This window comes from Mus musculus, chromosome 3 (genome assembly GCF_000001635.26).
Source record: "Mus musculus strain C57BL/6J chromosome 3, GRCm38.p6 C57BL/6J".
NCBI classification, from domain to species: domain Eukaryota; kingdom Metazoa; phylum Chordata; class Mammalia; order Rodentia; family Muridae; genus Mus; species Mus musculus.
The window spans coordinates 30,956,992-30,977,474 of record NC_000069.6 but is presented as its reverse complement, the minus strand read 5'-3'; the positions used below and the strand labels follow the sequence as shown (position 1 = coordinate 30,977,474).

At 42.9% G+C, this 20,483-nt stretch overlaps 1 protein-coding gene and 1 pseudogene across 15 annotated transcripts in view; one reads left to right on the top strand and one right to left on the bottom strand.

The window, feature by feature from the left end:
- Positions 1 to 2,359: 2,359 nt before the first annotated feature.
- On the bottom strand, positions 2,360 to 4,570 carry Gm2979 (annotated as a pseudogene).
- Positions 4,571 to 7,995: 3,425 nt separating this feature from the next.
- Positions 7,996 to 20,483, top strand: part of Phc3 (polyhomeotic 3) — a 70,185-nt gene continuing 57,697 nt past the window's right edge. For 8 of the 15 annotated variants that reach the window (XR_389590.1, XR_003954324.1, XR_001783690.1 and 5 more), the window contains exons 1-4: positions 7,996 to 8,101; positions 11,540 to 11,702; positions 15,592 to 15,747; positions 19,389 to 19,466. Coding sequence is in view for 10 of the 15 variants with exons in the window: in XM_006535470.1 (XP_006535533.1) it covers positions 8,088 to 8,101; positions 11,540 to 11,702; positions 15,592 to 15,747; positions 19,389 to 19,466 (411 nt within the window). In the remaining 5 variants the exon portion in view is untranslated. Of the gene's footprint in view, positions 8,117 to 11,539; positions 11,703 to 15,591; positions 15,748 to 19,388; positions 19,467 to 20,483 lie in introns of all 15 variants that reach the window. The other 7 variants (NM_001165956.1, NM_001165954.1, NM_001165955.1 and 4 more) reach the window with 4 other exon arrangements.

Below are 20,483 nucleotides of genomic sequence, written 5' to 3'. Positions count from 1 at the left end.
TTTTCCTACCTTGCTTTTCCTCAGCAGAAGGCAGGATTGATGAACTCCAAGACCCACAGCAGTCTAGAATCATAAGACTCTGAGCCCCTCCTCCCACACTGGGAACTTTTGATTTGAGAAATTCAATCAACTTTCAGTTCCTGTATAAAGCCTTCCTTGCATCTCAAACAGCCTTTATTGGTTGGCAATAAAATTCCTGAATCAGCCTTTCACTCATTGAGTACATTTATTGAAGGCACACACACACACACACACACACACACACACATTCCTGCAGTAGAGACCAAGGTAGGAAAACATAAACCTAACACTTAAGTAGCTCACAGTAGCAGAGCTCTGTCAATATTTGCTTAAAAGCATGTGACAAAGTTCAAGGTAATTCAGTGGGGGAAAGAATAGTTTCACTGCTGCTTTTAGACAAATGATTCTGAGACAATTAGCTAGCCATCCACACACAAAGGAGTGAAGCTAGAACTCTTTATATGCTGTTTATAAAAATTAACTTAAAACAGGTCAAAGACCTAGCTATAAGAGTTAAAATTATAAAATTCTTAGGAGAGAATGTAGTTAGCCTTTATTGATCTTGAAGTAGAGAATGATTTCTTAGATATGATTCCAAAACATAAGAAACAAAAGAATCAAGAAGATCTGGCCTTGATGGTGAGTGCCTTTAATCCCAGCAGAGTCAGGTGGAGCTCTGGGTTTGAGGTCAGCCTGGTCTACAGAGTGAGTTCTAGGGATACACAGACAAACTCTGTCTAGAAGAGCCAAAACCAAATGAATAAACAAACAAACAAACAAACAAACAACAACAAAACCAACCAATTGAGAAAAAAAAAAGAACTTCAGGGACAAAGGATTTGAAAGGACAGTTCTCAAAAAAATACATAAAGGAAAATTCGTTAGATATTAGTGAAATGCTAGTAAAATCCTGATGAAATACCTCTACACACCCATTAGTAAAAGAAGAGGGTGGGGAAGATGGCTTCTCCAGTTAAGATTCTTGTGACCAAGTCTGAGGACCTGCACTGGATCCCCAAGTTCTTCAGATGGAAGAACAGAATCAACTTGTGCAAGCTGTCCACTGACCTCCAGATGTGTGAAAAGCTCATAAAAAATAAATAGATAAATAAATAAATGCAATAAAGAAGTTGAGGCTGGGAGATATCTCTGTGATTCAGGAACTTGCTATGCAGGCAGGAGGGCCAGAGTTTGGGTTCCCTGTATCCCGGTAAATGCCAGGCAGGCGTGGCAGCCCACCTGTAATTCCAGCCTTGGGAGGCTGCCTACTCACGTATGCAACGCTTCCAAACTCCCGAACAACAAAAACAATAACAAAACCCAAAATGTTCTTCAAATGACAAATAGATAAACAAAGATCTAGTACATCCGTATTATAGCATTCAATAGCAAAAAAAGGAACGACTCGCTGATACACATTAACAGTACACAAGTCTTGAAAACAGTACATCAAAGAGATCTTACATTCCAGGCTGTATATTATATGATCCTTTTTATAGTAAATGTCTAGACTAGGTATTCCATAGAGACCGAAAGCTTGTTATCTGTTACCTGGAGTAGCAGAAGGCTGCGAGAGGAAAGATACATAATCAGCATGGGGTCACTTGTGGGGGCATGGTAACAAATTTTTGAAATTACAGAATGCTAATGATTATACAACAATGTGTATATACTTACATATACACACTTGGGCATATACTTTAAATAAATACATTTTATGTTATGTAAATTATACTTAAATTTAAAAAACACACACAATAAGTACTATAAATATTGAATACCACAGAAGCAGCTGATCCCATCCGGGAGAGCTAAAGAAGATGGTGTGCAGAATTTGAGAAGCAATACCGAAAGAAGCCGGTAGGTGGAGAAAGTGGGTCAACCTGTGTTGGAGCACGGGTGAGCAGGCTCAGTGGGTCAAGGCCTAAGTCTGACCCCTGGACCCCATAGTGGAAGAAGAGAACTGACTGCTGGGGGTTAACCTCTGACCTCCACACGCAGTCTATAGCATCTGTGAGCTCACACACAAATAATTAATAAAATAAATTTTAAAGAAAAACCACGCATGCCAGTACTGCCATTGAGTAACTGTGTGGCCTTGTTCAGGGGACTTAATCTTACTATTGTGACTACCCTCCTCTTCCAGATGAAGACTAAGATCTACGTCATGACCTGCTGTGTACATTAGATGGGATGGCCCAGGTAGAGTACTCAATAGGAGTCCAACACATGCTGCCTTTCTTCCTCGTCAGTATTTTCTTTCCTTTTTTTAATTTTTAAATTTTTAAAAATTTTCTGAGTTAGAGACAAATCTTATTTTTAACTCTGATCTATCAAATTAGCGTTTCCCACCAACTCAGGGAGCAGAGACTTCCACAGGCCTCACAGGCTTTTATTTAGGTGTTGCTTTTGTGGGGACCCCGGCAGCAGCCATTGCTGTCTTCTTTGATGCCTGCTTGGCATCTTTTTGTTTCCTTGACAGCCCGGATAGCCCGCTTTCACTAAGCTTTCTAACGTCAAGTTTCTGATTCTTCTTGGCAGTTATAGCAGCAAAAGATACACCATTGTCGGCTAGCTGGAATTTAACTACACGGCGGTTCTTTTCTTTTGAATTTCTTCCTTCCGACTGTCCTTGCGTTTCCTTCTGTAGAGGACAGTCCAGTTTATCTGTCGAGGATTCCTTTTGAAAGTGAATACGGACTCACATTTTGCATTGAGAAACTGGAAAACCGTTTAGTCGGTCCTGGAGTAGCACCGTGTCTGGGGTAGATCTTATAGCTGCTGAAACTGCATAGCTTGACCTTCACGGTGATAGCTGTCGGCCTGCCGGGGGAAGACCCTCGTCAGTATTTTCTTACTGCTAATTAAGGTGGATCTGATGGTGACTGTAAAGGCAGAGTAATGGGAAGGCATTCTTTGTGTCTGAATGGTGAGAAATTTGATGAGACTGAAGGCTAAGGCAGCAAGAAGCAGACACTGGAAGATGTTTTTGAATAAAAACACTATCTTAGAAAAGGTCTTTTAGGATTTATTCCTGAGAGATGCAGAAATCAGCTGACATTTGGGGGAGGAATAGAGAGTTGATTGATTCTTTAGACGAAAGCTGAAGAGGTAGCCCAGAATGAACTAACTGTTTCTATATGACCCCAAGAGAGGATGCGGTTTGTTAACCTTAGTGAGTACAAGCCAGTGCCTGGCATTTTTTGTTTGTTTGTTTAATTTTTATTTTATTTTATTTTTTTAAAGATTTATTTATTTTATGTATGTATGAGTATGCTGTAGCTGTCTTCAGACACACCAGAAGAGGACATCAGATCCTGTTACAAACGGTTGTGAGCCACCATGTGGTGGCTGGGAATTGAACTCAGTGATCTTAACTGCTGAGCCATCTCTTCAGTTCTTTATTTTATTTTTTGACACATGCTGGCTGAAGATGACCCTGAATTTCTGGTCCTTCCACTTCTACTTCATGGGTTCTGGGAATGCCACGCCCAGCTACCCTTTTCCAAATATTGAGTTACCTGGAACATATCCTAGTCCTGTTACAAAGAGTACTTTGCTTCTGGGCTCTAACAAAACTACCTTGGGCCTAAAATCTGTTGTAGGATGAATAATCTGGTTAAGCCAGTTTTCTGTTACTATAACAAAGTAGCTGAGATAAGTAACTTATAAAGAAGGAAATGGCTTGTGATTCCAGAGGTTTGCGACTGCGCTTACTCGGGACCTATGCTTTTAGGCCTGTGGTGAGGTGGAATATCATGGCAGAAGTGTGAAAGTCCTGACTGGGACAGAGTGAGAAGGAGAGAGAGAAAGAGAGATAGAGAAAGAGAGCGATAAAGAGAAGAAGAGTGAGAGAGTTCCACAGGGAATGGTGCTGCCCTTTCCACATCAATTAATTTAATTAAGGCAGCCTACAGACATACCCAGAGACCAACCTAAAGTAGACAATTCCTTACTGAAGTTCTCTTACCTCAATTTAGGGGTGTTTGTTTGTTTTGTTTTTGATTTTTCCAGACAGGGTTTCTCTGTGTAGCCCTGGCTGTCCTGGAACTCACTCTGTAGACCAGGCTGGCCTCAAACTTAGAAATCCGCCTGCCTCTGCCTCCCGAGTGCTGGGATTAAAGGCATGCGCCACCTAAATTGCCCAGAAATTTAGGTTGTGTCAAGTAGACACTTAAAGTCATCACAGCTGGTGATGGTGGGGGTGGTATAAAATGACAGCAGATTTGCATTCTGGTAAATTCGTTGTGCCCATGGTGGTGGGGATAGGGATTAGTTGAAGGTGGAGCGGAATGGGTTTCAGGGGTTCACAGGTGACGGTACTGGGCAGAATAAGAGCTGAAATTGGCTTCATTCTAAAGCTCTGCTTCTCAAAAAACGTTTCTGGGATGCCACAATGACAAATGCACGCCATGTAAAAAGGCTGAGTAGAAACGGGGCTTCACAGAATCTTTGAGAGCCTCTTGAGTACTTTATCCACTTGCACTGAGGTCTCAAGGCACATGCGAACAACACGTCTGAGTGGGGTGTGGAAGGGAACCATACGCATTCTGCGATGAGCATGGATCCATGGATCACATGACATCTAAATGCCCTTGCAGCAGATCACATGACACCCAAGTGCCCTTGCAGCCGATCTCCTGCTCTGTGCTGTCATTATTCATCACCTGAGGAGAAACAGCTAACAGTGTCTACTGTATACTACCACCCACATGTATACAGAGGAAGATAAGACCGAGGAGCACGTGACCAACAGGCTGGTCATTCCGAAGAGTGTGTGAGAGGTAGCAGGCTATAGAAACATTTTTGTTTCTATAGTATTTGAGTTTGGTGATAGCACCTTCCTTTCAAGTAAGAGAAGGTAAGTCCATACACTTTTATTCTAATGCGTAGAATGACATTTTATGCTGCATTCACTCAAATATACAGTTCTTCATTCACCTTAACTAGTATATAAAGCTTTCCTTAAGGATAGTTTTAGTAGACCTGAGACAGATACAAAATAATTTTTTTAAATTGCTATCAGATTTGAAAAAAGGATGAAAAGGGACATTTTAAGCCCATACAGGAAATGATATTCTCCCTTCTGAGGTTAAATATAGTTCCCATTCAACCACATCGCGCTTTAAGACGGGCTTATAGTGAGTAGTGCTGCGTTTCTCAGTTATTGAGTGATGGCTATTCTTGGTTGTCAGCTTAACCACATCTGGAATTAACTAAAACCCAGTGGCTGGGTACACCTTTGAGGGATTTTTTTTTCTTAATTAATCCCATTTGAAGTTGGAAGACCCACTTTTAATTTGAAACTTTGAAGGGGGAAGATCCACTTTCAATCTGGGTCACAAGCTCTGCTGGAAGTCTATGTAAAGGACGTGGAAAAAGGACGCTCTCTGCCTGCTTTGTCCTCAGTCTTGGTTGGCCAGGCCATTCCTTCACTGGCATTAGAGGTGACGTCTTTGGGATGCCAGTGTATACTGGTGATCAGCTGAGACATCCAGCCTTGTGGACTGAACAACTACTGGATTCTTGGAGCCTCTGTTGTAGACAGCATTGTTGGACCACAGCCTGTAAGCCACTCTAGGAAGTCCCCTTTCTCTCTCTCACACAGAGAGGTCACAAAGGTTGCACCTCATGTGAACAGCTGAACTTGGTAAAGTAGGGTTCACCTAGGTGGTACTGGTTTTGTAGCATGAAGGGGTCATGGCACTGGGAAAGTCCAGGAGAGGCCATTGGTGAAGGTGCAACCTCAGCAGCAGTTGAAGGCTCAGGTCTGAAGGGGTCACGAGGAAAGTAGAGGCTTGGCACCAAGAAGAGAGCCTCAGATAGGCTGTTGGTTGAAAGTGCAGCCCAGTTGTGGTAGAAGACACCAGCATTTTGGAGATGCCAGTACCATGAGATGATTAGCAAGAACAACAGCAACCACGGAGTCAGCTGGATACCGGAAGACAGGTTGTGTTGCTGCTGAAGGTGGAGTCAGAGACTTGATCCAAGCTCTTAGGAGGAGCACAGGAGATTGTGAGTGAGTCTGAGACATCAAATACTGTGCTATTTATACAGTTGGAGTTTGGTTTGGGTTTGATTTGATTGTGCTCTGGGTCTTCCTTCTTGAAGTAAGGAGGTTTTAAACGTATTTCTGATTTTATAGGCACCCACAGTTGAGAGACATTAGGTTTTTAAAAGACTTTGGATTTTAAAAGAGACTGGATATTTTACAGAGCCTGGATTTGTAAGTGTTTGAATTTTTAAAGCCTATGGGACTTTCTAAGTTTGTAAAATGTTTTATATTGTGATGTCTTTATGTGTGATCTCAGGGATGGGAAAGAAAGGAAAATTTGTGGCTTAACAGTGATGTGTCTCTGTGTCAAACTGCTAAGGGGTCAGTTGTACTGTCTAATTTTATGCCAACTTGACACAAGGCTAAAGTCATTGGCGAGGAGGGAGCCCCAACTGAGAAACTATCTTAATAATATCAGTGTGTAGGCAAGCCTGTAGGGCATTTTCTTAGTGATCAATGTGGGCAGGCCCCACCTATTGTGGCTGGTGATCCTGGTTCTATAAGAAAGTAGACTGAACAAGCCAGTAAGCAGCAGCCCTCCATGACCTCTGCATCAGCTCCTGCCCTGCTTCAGTTTCTGTTCTGACTTCCTTTGGTGATGAACGGTGATATAGAAGTGTAAGCCAAATAAACTCGTTCTCCCATGACCTGCTTTGGGGATGGTGTTTCATCACAGCAATGGAACCCTGAGACACTGAGATTAGTGCACTTCATCTCAGGAAATAGGAGACACTGTTTACGATCACTATGCTTCTTTCTCAGTCAAGAGCAACAGAGATTTGCTTATTTCTTGGATCTATGAAGCAAAGTCACACTGTGTATGTATGTCTACAAAATCCACTTTTCAGACTATTTTGGATACATATTTTTAATGTTTTATAGTTGTAGTTAATTTTTCTTCTTTCTTTCTTTCTTTCTTTCTTTTTTTTAAACACAGTCTTACATATCCCAGGCTAGCCTTAAAATTTCTGTTAGACCCGAGGTGGGGAAAAACATTTCCACAACTGTCTGATTAAGCAAGCTATACTTAGACTGGCTAAAGGCTGCCTCATCCAAGTTCAGGTTTCAGAAAGCAGCCCCTCACTGGCTTTTGAGGTCTCTGTTGTGGGGCAAGGATTAGGGTTGATAGATTACAGCTGTTGAGAGCGTTGGCTGTTAGCACCAGGACAGAAGAATGGGGGGACTCAGGGCTCAAGGCCGGCTGTGAGGTATACAAGGGTAAGACACTATATGGAAGGGGAGTCATCAGAGATGTTCAGGAGTTTAGCAAGGCAAAGGAGTATACATCATGGGGTTACAAATTCAGCAGAGGTTAAAAAGCATGGTTTTCAGGATATCTTAGGTTCAGGAAACAGAAGCTTACCCTTGCAAGGTATGGGGACACCATCCCCAAAGCAGGACATGAGGGAAAGGGTTTATTTGGCTTACACTTCTATAGCACCGTTCATCACCAAAGGAAATCAGAACAGGAACTCAAGTAGGGCAGGAACCTGGAAACAGGAGCTGATGCAGAGGCTGATGCAGAGGCTGTGGAGGGCTGCTGCTTGTTCAGTCTGCTTTCTTATAGAACCAGGATCATGGGGTTTCTGTTTTACATTATATAGTCTAGGATGACTTTGAATTTTTATTCAAAACAACACTTTCTAAGGGCCTAGCCATGTCTGGTTTATGTGGGGCTGGGTATTGAACCTAAGACTTGATGCACGTTTCTGAAAGTATTCTAGCAACTTCTACATTTCCAGCGCTAAGCAGAACTTTTTCTATATTCGTCGCAGACCCCGGGCTAAGACAAAGATTCTGAGCCATAGAAATAGAGGGTGTCTGGGAAGGACCACTTAGGGAAACACAGGCCACCTCACAGAGAGAGTTGAGGTGGGAGGGAGCCTGGCAGTCGCTGGCCTCACGTGACCTCTGCGCCCCCCGCCCCCCAGATCCCGCCCCTCGGCTCTTGGCTCTTGCAGGGGGAAAAGGAGGCGCATGCGCACTTCGTGTTAGTGATGGAGGAGAGAAGATGGCGGAAGCGGAGTGAGTGACTTGCTGGTGACTGATGTCGTAACCGGGGGGCGAGTGAGGGCTGCGACACGTTCCCCCGAGGCAGCTCTTGGGGCTCCGAGGCTGGCGGTGCAGGGCGGAGGCGAGGCGGGAGCCACGGCGTGGTGGAGAAGCCCGACTGTGGGAGGAGGATGGCAGGTCCAGCCAGCCTCCCCTCGGGAGTGCGTGCTGCGCCGTGCGGTCCCGGGGCTGTGTGGTCCTAAGCGCACAGCTACCCGGGGGACCCTAGTCTCCGGGCTCTCCCGGGACGCGAGCCCTGCGGCGCTCGGCCGGGGCTGTCATTCCAGCCGCGGTCCCCGCCGAGGTGTGTCCGGCTGGGCAGGCGCCGCCGGGCCTCCGCGCTGGCTCCTGCGGGCCCGTAGCCGTCTGTCTGTCCGTCCGTCCGTCCGTCCGTGCGGCGGGGGCGCGGGGAGGCGCAGGGAGGCGTCCGGACAGCGGCTGCGGCCCACGGCCGAGGCTCCCCACCTCCCCGGCCTTTCCTTGCAGTCCCCCTCCGGGCTCGGGCTGCGGCGGCGAGCCTCCCTCCCTGGAGGGCCGCATTCTTGGGTAGCGCTGTGATGCTATGCTCAGTTGGCGACTTGAAACTTCAGGTTCCCGGGTAGGCCTCTGGAGTGCCAGAGCTGAACGCGGCAAGTATTTCCGTGCCAAGCCCGTGCGCTCCCCGAAAGTGTTCTTTTGTACCAGGCCTCGAAATGTAAAGCGATGGTTTGCCCAGTTGCACACATCCAATGTTTAGAATTACTGTCTAGGTTCCCTGACCATTTTTGGTTCGTCAGAACTCACTGTCTTCTTCGCCCGCCTTTGGGCTTTGAGAGCACAGCTGAGCAGAATAAGACTTTGAAAGGCCAGGGTTTACGGTGGTGGCTTGGATGCCATTGGTCCCGGTGCCAAAGTGTTTTGACACGCAGTAGTTTCAAGATTTTACCTTACTGCTGATTGAGTGTAGTATTGAGCAGGTGCCATATGATACTGTGGTTTGCTGATTGGAAGGAAATGAACAGCAGAACGTCTAAAAATGTGATTCAGCTCCCACTAAAAGAAGTTAGCAGCCCCATCTGTTTTTCCTTTCACCTTACTTTCTCCCTTGTATATTGGAGCTGTTAATACAGCCTATGGTGGCTGGAGACTCCTGAGTCTCATTGAGGCCAGCCTGAGCTACGTAGTGACACCCTATTTTGTTTTGATTTTTAAGAAAGAGAAGTAAATGTTCTTGTTACAGGCTTGTCGACGGTGGGAATGCCAGCCGGTTCAACTTTTATTTCTCAGGAGAAAAAGACAGACAAGGAAGGAGGAATCCAGTGGATTCTCATGGGGCCTTCTGAGCCTGGGGTGACAGCTACTGTGGTTTTAGTTTGTAACAGCATGGAAGCCCTTAGAGGCTTGGCTTTATTAAAGTATAGATTTCTCAGTGGGTAAAAATTTGTACTACAACATAAATGACATAAGATCATAATACTGGAGGGAAAAGATTAGAAAGTTTGGTACAAACGTGTACTTTACTGGTTGTGCATTGGAAGCTGAATAAATTATATTCCACACCCCCAAATTTTAGAGCAATTTTCTGTGGGGGGGGGATTTTTGTAAAGATGTAAGAAGTTGCTTATATTTGCTACTTTATTTCTTTATTTCTTATTTATTACTTAAGTGGGCTAATCCGGTATCAAGCTAAACTTCTGACACTAGAGTTAGTAAGGACAATGGTGTCGTCTAAGAAAAGCTACTGAGAATTGAAAAAAATGAACTTAAAATTTCTTACGTATAGGTAGCTGCGTATATGTGTGTACATTATTGCCATGTATGTGCCCAGTCCCTTGGAAGCCAGAAGAGGGCATCTGATCCCCTGGAACTGGGTTTTGGAGGGTTGTGTGGGTGCTGGGCATCAAACCCAGGTCCTTTGGAATAACAGTGCTCTTAACCATTTGAGCCATCTCTTCAGTCCCACTAACATGTCCTTAGGATCTTATTTTTAATTTTATCTATTTTTTTTGAAACAAGGGTGTTGTGTAGCCCAGGCTGGCCTATCACTTAGTATGATGTAGCCAAGGGTGACCTTCTTCAAGTGCTGGGATTGCATGTATATGTGCCACCGTGCCAGGTGTACTAAGACACTTTAAATAACTGCACGGCAGCTACAGTTAAACCAGGAAGGAAGCTACTCCTTAGGAATCTTCTCAGAATGACTCTGAGGGGCGGAGAGATGGCTCAGTAGTTAGGTGCCTTTGTTCCTGCAGAGGACCTGGATTCAATTCCCTGCACGCACATGGTAGGTCAGAACTGTCCATAATTGCTTATGTGCAGGGCACACAGGTACATACACACATCCGCTCTTCCCCCATATACCCAAGAACACAGTAAGGACTCTGATAGTGCTCAAGCCCCACCCTCTTAATATTCTCTCACTACTTTATCTTTTGGTTTCAAATTTGTCTTTTTTTATTGAAAATTCTTTTTTTCATACAACATATTTTGGTTGTGTTTTTTCTTTCCCCACCCATAATCTCTCCTAGCTTCTCCCCACTTTCCTACCTACCCAACTTTAAGTTCCCTTTCTCTCTTTTTTAAACAAATAAACATAAAAACAAAAACAAAACTCCAGAAAGACCTCAGTGGTGGTGATGGTGGTCCATACTTTTAATCTCAGGAGGCCGAGGCAGAGGCAGGCAGATCTCTGAGTTTGAGGCCAGCCTGGTCTACAGAGCATGTTCCAGGACAGCCTGGGCTACACAAAGAAACCCTGTCTTGGAGAGGAAAAAAAAAAAGAAAAGAAAAGAAAAGAAAAGAAAAGAAAAGAAAAGAAAAGGAGAATCCCACAAACATCTCCCCATGAAAAACCCCATTAAAAACAAAAATCCAAATAAATAAAAGACTAATTCTAGACAAAAATTGTCAAAAACAAAGCAAAATGAAGCAAAAAGTTCCTGGAAATACTGTTGAGTTCATTTTGTGTTGGCTAACTATTTCTAAGCGTGGGTTGATATATCCAGTGAGACTCCATTGGAGAAAACTGAGTTTTCCCATTGCCAGTGGGCATCAGTTGCAGATAGCTTCTTGGTAGGAATAGGACCCCATGTCCACTTCCACATGGCTAAAAGCCGTCCCTTTTCAATCATGCAAACAAAAACTTCAATAGGCTTCACCTCAGGTACTGTTCTGAGTCATTTGAGTTCAGTTTAACAGTAACTATCAAATACTCTGAATTTAAGGGAAATTTATATTTCTCTTCTGTTTGCTGATTGAGTGCTAGCTTTATTTTATTGAGGCCTTCCTAGAAATTTAGGCTCTTTCTTTTTCCCCACCCCACCCCCTGAAATTTTGGGTCTTAACTGATCATTTCTTTGTAGCGAGTATTCATCAAAGCTCATAGGTAGTGAGTGGTTTTTCCTGGTACTGATAGTTTGTGTTCTCTACCAGGTTTAAGGACCACAGCACAGCTATGGATAGTGAGCCGAGCTCTGGAACATCCGTGTCAACAACAGCCAGCAGTACCACCACCACCACCATCACCACATCCTCCTCCCGAATGCAGCAGCCACAGATCTCTGTCTACAGCGGGTCAGACCGACATGCTGTTCAGGTATTTCTGCCACACACGCACGCACGCACTCGGGCAGTTAAGGCCAAAGATGGCATACTGTTGTGCCCACGTCAGCTGTCTGTGTTGATTCATATCCTCGGATAGTCGGATTGTAGAAGTTCAGCCTGGGAATGGAGCTCAGTGAGTGTTTGCTAGTCTGTGTTTAATCTATTCAGAGGGCTTATATTTGTCAACAGGAAGCTTATAAGGTTATGTGTCAGAAAAAAATATAATTGAATGCCTCTAGATGCAGCTATAAGAGTGAAGTTATTACTGGTGGGATATTTGGAATAGCTGCTTTTCTGACTTACTTTATATCTGAGTGCAACATCACGCGGTGTAAGAACAGTGAGCAGGAAGGTTCTACAGCCTCTTGGAGTAGAGAGGGAGAGAATCATTTGAAAGATTTTTAGTGTAGTCATTTACTTGAGAAAGTAAAGTTGATTTAGCTGAGCTTTATACCAGTAGAGACAAGATGGCGTTGTTTTAGAAAGACATGAGTGCTGTCATATGATGGCTCTTTGTTTGAGTTCAGTTGTCATTATTCTTTGTATCTGGGTGCCCTTGGGCGGAAGACATAATCATCTCCTTGAGTCTCAGGAAACAGTAAAATGTGGATAACACTGTGTACTTTGATCAGTTACTATGAGAATTAAAGAAGCGTTTAGAATTGTGTGGGAGACATTACAGGTCTCTATAAATGGTAGTAGGTCCATTGAACAAGTTTTATGTTCCGGGCATTTAATGAGTGCTTTCTTTATGTAGATTATTTTGTTTAATCCTCCCAGACCTCTCTACAGTAGGGATTTTACAAATAGGAAAACCAGTGTTTTAAATAAGCTAAGTAATATTTCCAAACTCACATTGCTGTTGGGTTGTCTGACTTCAGGTTCTGCCAGTACCTACTCTGAGTTCTTGCTGCTGTGTGCTTTTTTATTTGCCTTCATTGTTTTAGGATTCTCAATTCTTATAATTCCATTTTGTTTTGTTTTTTTAAAACAGGATTTTTCTGTGTAGCCCTGGTTGTCCTAGATTTTTCTCTGTAGACCAGACTGGCCTTGACCTCAGAGATCCACCAGCCTCTGCCTTTAATTTCAAGTGCTGAGACTAAAGGTATACCACTACCTTCAGGCTTGTAATTGCATTTTTAAAGTTTTCTTAAAATTTTTTATTTTTATTGAAACTTCTGCTTACATATATGTTTCGTGAGGTGGTCAGATCCCCTGGAACTGGAATTACAGACAGTTGTGAGCTGCTATGTGGGTGCTGGGAACTGAGCCTAGGTATTTTGGAAGAGTAGCCAGTGCCCTTAACCACTGAGCCATGTCTCCAGCCCCTCCCCCAGCTGCATTTTTTTTTTTTTTTTTTTTTTATGGGCTGGGATCCAAATGTTGTTTTATTATTGCAGTCTTCACTCTTTGTGCTACACTCATTCATGCCTTAATTTGTTTCTCCGTGGAAGATATTCAGTGTGACATCTACGTAGGTCTTCTGTGGTTTGGAATTTAGTTCTGACTTCACTGTGAAGAACTGCTGGAGGCCTTGTTGGCTCAGCAGCAATGCAGACTTGAATGCACAGGGAGAACATACAGATAGGATGATATTTGACTATGCCATTTATTTCCACTTTCACTTATGCTGGATAAAGTAAACAGTGTAATGTTATTAGAGACATTGCAGGTACTGATATGTCTCACAAGAAGCTCAAACTCTAGTTATTACAGGCCATTGAGTTTTCTCATTTAGAATATTTTCAAAGCTGTGTTCATTGAACCACTTAAGTAGTTCTTTAACTTTCAAGCTTTATATTTTAGTCATGTGGATTTTCTTTACCCTGGTTCAGTAGAGAAACAAAATAGGAATGCTATATTGTCCTTTTGTAATGCCGGTGCCAGGTATCTGGTAAAGAACAGGAGATCATGTTGACACAGGACATTACTCAGTGACAGAAAAGCCTTGAGTTGCTTATTCGCTTGTTATGGAGTTTTTAGAATTTTGTTATGGAATTAGAAGATCATATATGGGTTTATCTGACCAAAGAGGAGTAGTGTAGTTCTGAGTCACTCAGGGTTTCATCCCTAGTCTTTTGCTGTGAGGGCATCTGTGAGAAGAGTTCACAGCAGTGAACTCACGCAACTCTGAGGAAAGGGGTCCATGACTTTATGTCCGCTATCCTGACTTCTTATGGGCTATCACACTCCCACTCCATTAGAGTGTTTGTAACTCTGCTGTGACGCTGAGATTAGCGCTCTGTGCTGCTAGAGTCACAGTGCAACTGAGGCACTTTGACGTGTTTTGAACAGATGGAGGGAGGATTTTTCTCTTGTCTTTTTAGAAATCTTGATGTCTCTCTTTAGGCTCCGATTCTACATCTATTAATAATTACTCACTATAATTAATGATTTTTGAGTTTATTTAAAAATTACTCTATTAAAAATCATTTTGGAGCCAAGTGGATGCAGTATCCATGAAGGGCAGCAGAGGGCGTCTAGTCCCCTAGAACTGGAGCTATGAATGGTTGTGAGCTATGTAGATGCTGGGAACTGAATCCTGGTCCTCTGGAAGAGCAAGCGTTCTCAAAAGCTGAGCCTGCTCTCCAATTCTATATATACATTTAATAGATTTCTAATGTGTTTTTTTGCCTGCCTGTATGTATGTATGCATACCATGTGTATCCTGTTTGCCTGCAGAGACCAGAAGATGGCATCCAGTGCTCTGGAACTACCACATGGGTGCTGGAACCATGCTCAGGTCCTTAACTAACTCCCCAACTCTAGGGGTTTTTACAGTAGTCCACCAGTGTCACAGGAGCTGGCACGGTGGCTCAGCAGATTCTGTCTTCCAGCCTGGCAATCTGAGTTTGGGTTCCCAAGCCCACATGGTGGAAGGAGGGAACCAACTCCTAAAAGTTGTCTTTGTTTTCTGGCCTCACACATGCATGCCATGGTTTACCAATACACAAATAAATAAATTTAAAAAATGATTAAGAGCTATGTGGAAACAAAGAATCAGATTTTTTTTAGAAATTCAAAAATTATTGAGTCATTTTCAAAGAGAAATATCTCTTTAATTTTATATAATGTTTAATATAATACTCATTGTAGAACTTTCAGACATATGTAGATAGGACAAACCAGACATTAACAGTCATCCCCAATATCCTTGCCTTATTATTTCCTAAATAGTATCTTATTCAAAATGATTTCTTCACCTTGAGATGTATTAGTCACTAGGTCACCTCTAGCAATTTATATTAAATCTAAAATTCAAGGTCAGTTTAACCCACTTCTTTACCCTAGCCATTGTTCTGTGCCTGCTTGATCTGTGGCTGGTGGTCATTGCGTTTGTCTGTATTACCATGTGTAATGGGTGCGTGGTAGAACTATCCATCATGCATCTCCTGGCATCTACCAAGCTGTCTACAGAAAGCATACTTTTTTCTTAACTGCTAGTGTAGGAAGGCTTAAGTTTTTGGATTCTTGTTTATCTACAAGTTGTGAGTTACCGTATCCCTTTAATTGGTAAGGGTTTTGACTACTAATGAGAGTTAAGATCTCATCACATATTTGTCCTGTTCTACTTTAAGTGAATGGTCTGGGTAATTTAATTTGTATTAATGTTGTGTAATTTATATAATAATGTATTATTATTGTATAATGAGCAAATCCTAGTGGTATGCAACAATAGGTAACTGTGTTAATAAGCTTAATGACATTGACTGTTAAAGTAGTAAAAACTTAAGGAGCTCCTTTTTATACTAACGTTTTTGACTAAGTTAATGGTTGATGCAGAGTTAAAATGGTAGAGCCGTGCAAAGCCTCAGCACCAGAGTGAGAAAACAATTTTGAGATGGTGTTTGACCGAGGCTCTCTTACCTTACCTACCACAGGTAATTCAGCAGGCCTTGCATCGGCCCCCCAGCTCGGCAGCTCAGTACCTGCAGCAGATGTACGCGGCTCAGCAGCAGCACCTGATGCTGCACACGGCTGCTCTGCAGCAGCAGCACCTAAGCAGCTCGCAGCTCCAGAGCCTTGCGGCTGTCCAGGTGAGGCCGGTGGGCAGTGTCTGTTAGATGGGGATTACTGGATTCTGCAGGCAGGTGTTCTCCGAGAGCTTGTTGTCCCCGAGGAGATGGGTTCCTAGACTGACAGATACAAGTTCACTTCCAGGCGAATAGACATGTGGGCGTGTTGCTCTTTATTTAAGTTGGGTAAATATTCTGTATGTGGTGTGCTTTTGTCTCTAAAATTTTAGGTACAACACTGAATGTTTAAGGTTATAAGAATTATATTTTTAAAACCAAAAGTAAGTTTTTTCTTCCATAGGTAAAGCATATCAAGTGAGATAACATGAATGGTAGATGAAGTAGACATTCTTCTACGCCTGTCATCTCCTGAGTTTTAGAGGTGCCACATGGCAGGACATGGGTGTGTGTGTGTGTACCTTTTTAAAATCTGAAATTAGGCCTATCAATAACATAATTTTATAATTAATGTTTTTGTTTAAAATAAAATATTTTTCAGCCTAGTGATGGTGGTGGTACAGGTCTTTAATCCCAGCACTTGGAAAGCAGAAACAGACAGATCTTTGTGAGTTCGAGGCTAGCCTGGTCTACGAGGGAGTTCCAGGATAGCCAGGGCTACACAGAGAGATCTAGGTCCAAAAAAAAAAATTTTTTTTTAAATTAATATTCTACAGTTTAAACTTGTGAGATTTAGTTATTAATCTTAAATCTGACCAGAAAATAATCTTAATTTGCAATACCTGAAAAAAGTATTTCTGTTATTTATAGATACCAGCTCTTGTTTCTTTTCAATAGTGTACTATTGTATGTTTGTTTGTTTGTATATGTATTTAAGAAAGATAGGGTCTTCTTACTAGCTCTAGCTGGACTAGAAGTCACTGTCTAGATCAGGCTGGCTTCAGTCTCATGCAGATTCGCCTGTTTCTAACTTCCAAATTCTGGCTTTAGAGGTGTGTACCAATATGCCAACTTCGATAGAGAATTAAAAATATTTTAAGTAACAGTTATGTTTATGATTTAAGGCAACGGAAACCTACTGGCTGTTGAAATAGCTCAAGTTTCAGTCCTGGCTGTCTGGAACTGACTCTGTAGACCAGGCTGGCTTCAAACTTGGAGATCTGCCCGCTTCCTGAGTGCTAGGATTAAAGATGTGCACTGCCACCAACCTGCTTCTTTTTCTTTTTTTTTTTTTACAAAATTATTAATGGTTTTGATGTGCTGTGTGTGGTTACACATGAGTGTGTGACTGTGTGTTCCCACGTGTGCACTTGTGGAGGCCAGGCCAAGATGCCAGTTGTCTTTCTTCATGGGCTTTCTCTGCAGCTCTCTCTCCTGAGGGCCTTGAAGACAGGGTCTGCCAGGAACCAGAAGCTCACTGGCACGATAGGCTGCCGCTTGCAGGATCTCCCTGCCTTTGTCCTTCAGTGCTAGGCTTAATGTGAAGCTATGCATGGCTTTTTGTATGAATGCTAGGGTTTCAGATTCCATGTGCCCAGGGTTACAGAGCAAGTGTTTTTACCCACAGCCATCTCCCCTGCTTAGTTTCATTTTCCTGGTGGAGTAGGAAGAGTGAGAGCTATTTTGTTGTGGTAATAATTAATCTCAATTAGGGGTTTCTACCCTGCCTTAGATCATCCAGTTCCCATAAAAGACACAAAGCCTTTATACGTAGGATAAGCTTTAATCAGCACTAGAGTTGGGCAGGAATCTACCCTCTGTGCTATTGTGTTTACTTCCCTGCCAATAACCCTGAGCTATGGCTTGTCACATTCTGACTGGGGCACTCTTACTCCAACTGGCTAGCCCTCTTTGCTGTGTTTTCATGATTCATCTCCTCCATGGGGCTTTTCTCTTCCCTTCTCCCTCCTCTCCTGGTCCTACCTCCGACCCCAACCCTAGGAACTGAAACCTTGCTACCTCTCTTCTGCCCAGCTGTAGGCATCTTTATTCAACCAACAGTTTTAAATTAAGGAGCAAGGCTACATAGTATCATATGGTGTAAATTAAGATTTCCTCATCCCTGAGGCATCTCCTGGCTGTCCTGGAACTCATTCTGTAGCGCAGACTGGCCTTGAACTCAGAGATCCACCTACCTCTGCCTTTTGATTTAAAGGCATATGCCAACACCATCCAGCATATTTTTTGTTTTGAATGAATGAGTTTATTAAGTACATAGCAAATGTAAGTAAAAGAATAATAGAAAGAAAAAAAACATCAAATCAGATGGTCAAAACAGACAGCAGCCCAAGACCCAGAATTGGAGTTCCTAGAGGTTATCCTGGATGTCCCCTCAGGCACGGCTTCCAAGTACCAGCACAAATAACAGCAGAAAAGTGATACCTACCATCAAACCAGGGGCTTTCTAATGTCCAGCAGAAACCCTGCTGAGAAAGTCTGTTAAGGCGGCTTGCTGTTGTTTCCAGTGGACATGCCCAGTTGAAGCAGAGTTTCCCTTTGGGTGAAGCTTCCAAGTCATAGAATGCATGGCAGTGTCGAGAGATAAAAGCATCAAATGGATGCTTATAGCCTCCAGCCAAAGACAAACAGTGGGCAGTTATCTAGAGATATCAAGTGAGCTTTCCTGCATGGTTGAGCTCCATTTGTTCTCTCCCCTGAGAGGCTGAACTTTGAGCTTTTTTTCCCTTTTATTTTATTATTTACTTACTTTAAGATTTTATTTATTTATGTGTCCTGTGTGTGTTCGTATGCACACCTGTGTGCTAGTGCCTGTGGAGGCCAGAAGAGAACATTGGATCTCCTGGAGCTGGAGTTACAAGCAGTTGTGAGCCACTTGCCGTGGATGCTGGGAATCCAACTTAACCAGTGAGCCATCTTTCCAGCCCCAGGGCAGGCACCTGTATTTCATGGGCTAGACAATAATAATATCAGGTGGGAATGGCTTTATCTTCTAGCTGTTTTCCAGGACATGATGTTTTTATACTTGGACAATTCTGCTTTATTCCTATGTGTCACAGCTAGTGGTGTCTAGCACATTCCCAGGCAAGGGGTCTCTGTAGACACTTGACAGAATAAACATGCTTGGAACTGAGATGGGGGGGGGGGGCGATCCCACTTCTAGTACTAGCTGCTCAGTGAGATCAGATAACATGTGACAGTTTACCAATATAACTGCATTATGAGAGTGCAGCTAATGAACAAGAGTGGGGTCAGTGATCTGGCGCAGAGGGTAAAGGCTCCTGCTGCTAAGTGTGCCAACAGATCTGATGGACTGAGTCTCACCCCTGGTACCCACATGTGTTGGCTGAAGCACATGCATACAATAACAAAAGGCAAATACATGTAGAAATGTAGACATAGGGGAGGGGAAGGCTTAGTTTTAAACCTTTCAGCTTCATTTTTCCTTAAAAAAAAAAAAAGGCCAGGATCAAGCCATGTTGTCTATAAAATGATTTGTTTTATACATAGACTTTAGAATTTTTACTGTACTTTTATATTATTGTAGCTCAAAAAAGTGGCTTTTGTTTTTGATCCACCCCACCCCCCCACCCCCTGCGCATGTTTTCTGTTGGCTGTCAAGCACTGGAAACAGAAGGGAGATAAGGGTGTTTAGCCATAAGCTGTCTCTGTCAAGGTTCTGATTGCTCAAGGAAGTTTGAACTTAATGTTTTTACAGACATAATACAATAGTTCTGTTATTTTAGGCAAGTTTGTCCAGTGGAAGACCATCTACATCCCCCACAGGCAGTGTTACACAACAGTCAAGTATGTCCCAGACATCTGTAAGTATACTAACACTTCTCCTGGATTTAAACATTTTAATTGTTGTTTTCCAAAAGTAAACTTGTTGTTCATAAAGCTGCTGTTCAGTTAATGAGTGCCTGGAAATGGGAGTAATTAAACTTTTAAAAATCTGAGGTTTTATAAAAGGCTTATTTTTATTATGTATTTGTTTGTGCTATGCAGGTCTTATAAATCTTTTTTAAAAATTTATCTGTATTTTATGTGCATTGGTGTTTTGCCTGCACGTGTGTCTGTGAGAATGTCAGATCTTAGAGTTACAGACAGTTGTGAGCTGCCAATGTGGATGCTGAGATTTGAGCCCCATTCCTCTGGAAAAGTAGTCAGTGACTTTCACCACTGAGCCATCTCTCTAGCCCGTATATGCAGCTCTAAGGAGGCCGGAGACATCAGATCCCTCTCGAATTAAAGTTGCAGGTGTCTATAAGCTGTGCACTGTAGGTGTTGGGAATTGGCTCTAGTTTTCTGCATGAGCAGTCCATCCAGCCATTGAGTTGTCTTTCCAGCTCTTGAGAATCTGAATGTTATTAAAGCCTTTTTGTATTTTTATACATCTTTTCCATTGAGTCTGCTTAATGTCTTGTGATTCTCAATTCTTTTTTAGTTTCAGAATTTCTTGAAAGCTTGAAGTACTGAAAAGTGTTTCATGTCTTTGAATGACTTAAAAACAACAATCAATCAATCTCTCTCTCTCTCTCTCTTCCTCCCTCCCTCCCTCCCTCTCCCCCCCCCCCCCAATTGAAAATAGATTCTTAGCCAGGCATGGTGGCGCACGCCTTTAATTCCAGCACTCGGGAGGCAGAGGCAGGCGGATTTCTGAGTTCGAGGCTAGCCTGGTCTACAGAATGAGTTCCAGGACAGCCAGGGCTACACAGAGAAACCCTGTCTTAAAAAATTAAAAGGTGCTGGAGAGATAGCTTAGCTGTTAAGAGCACTGGCTGCTCTTCCAGAGGACCTAGGTTCAATTCCCAGCAACCACATGGCAGCTAACAAGTCTA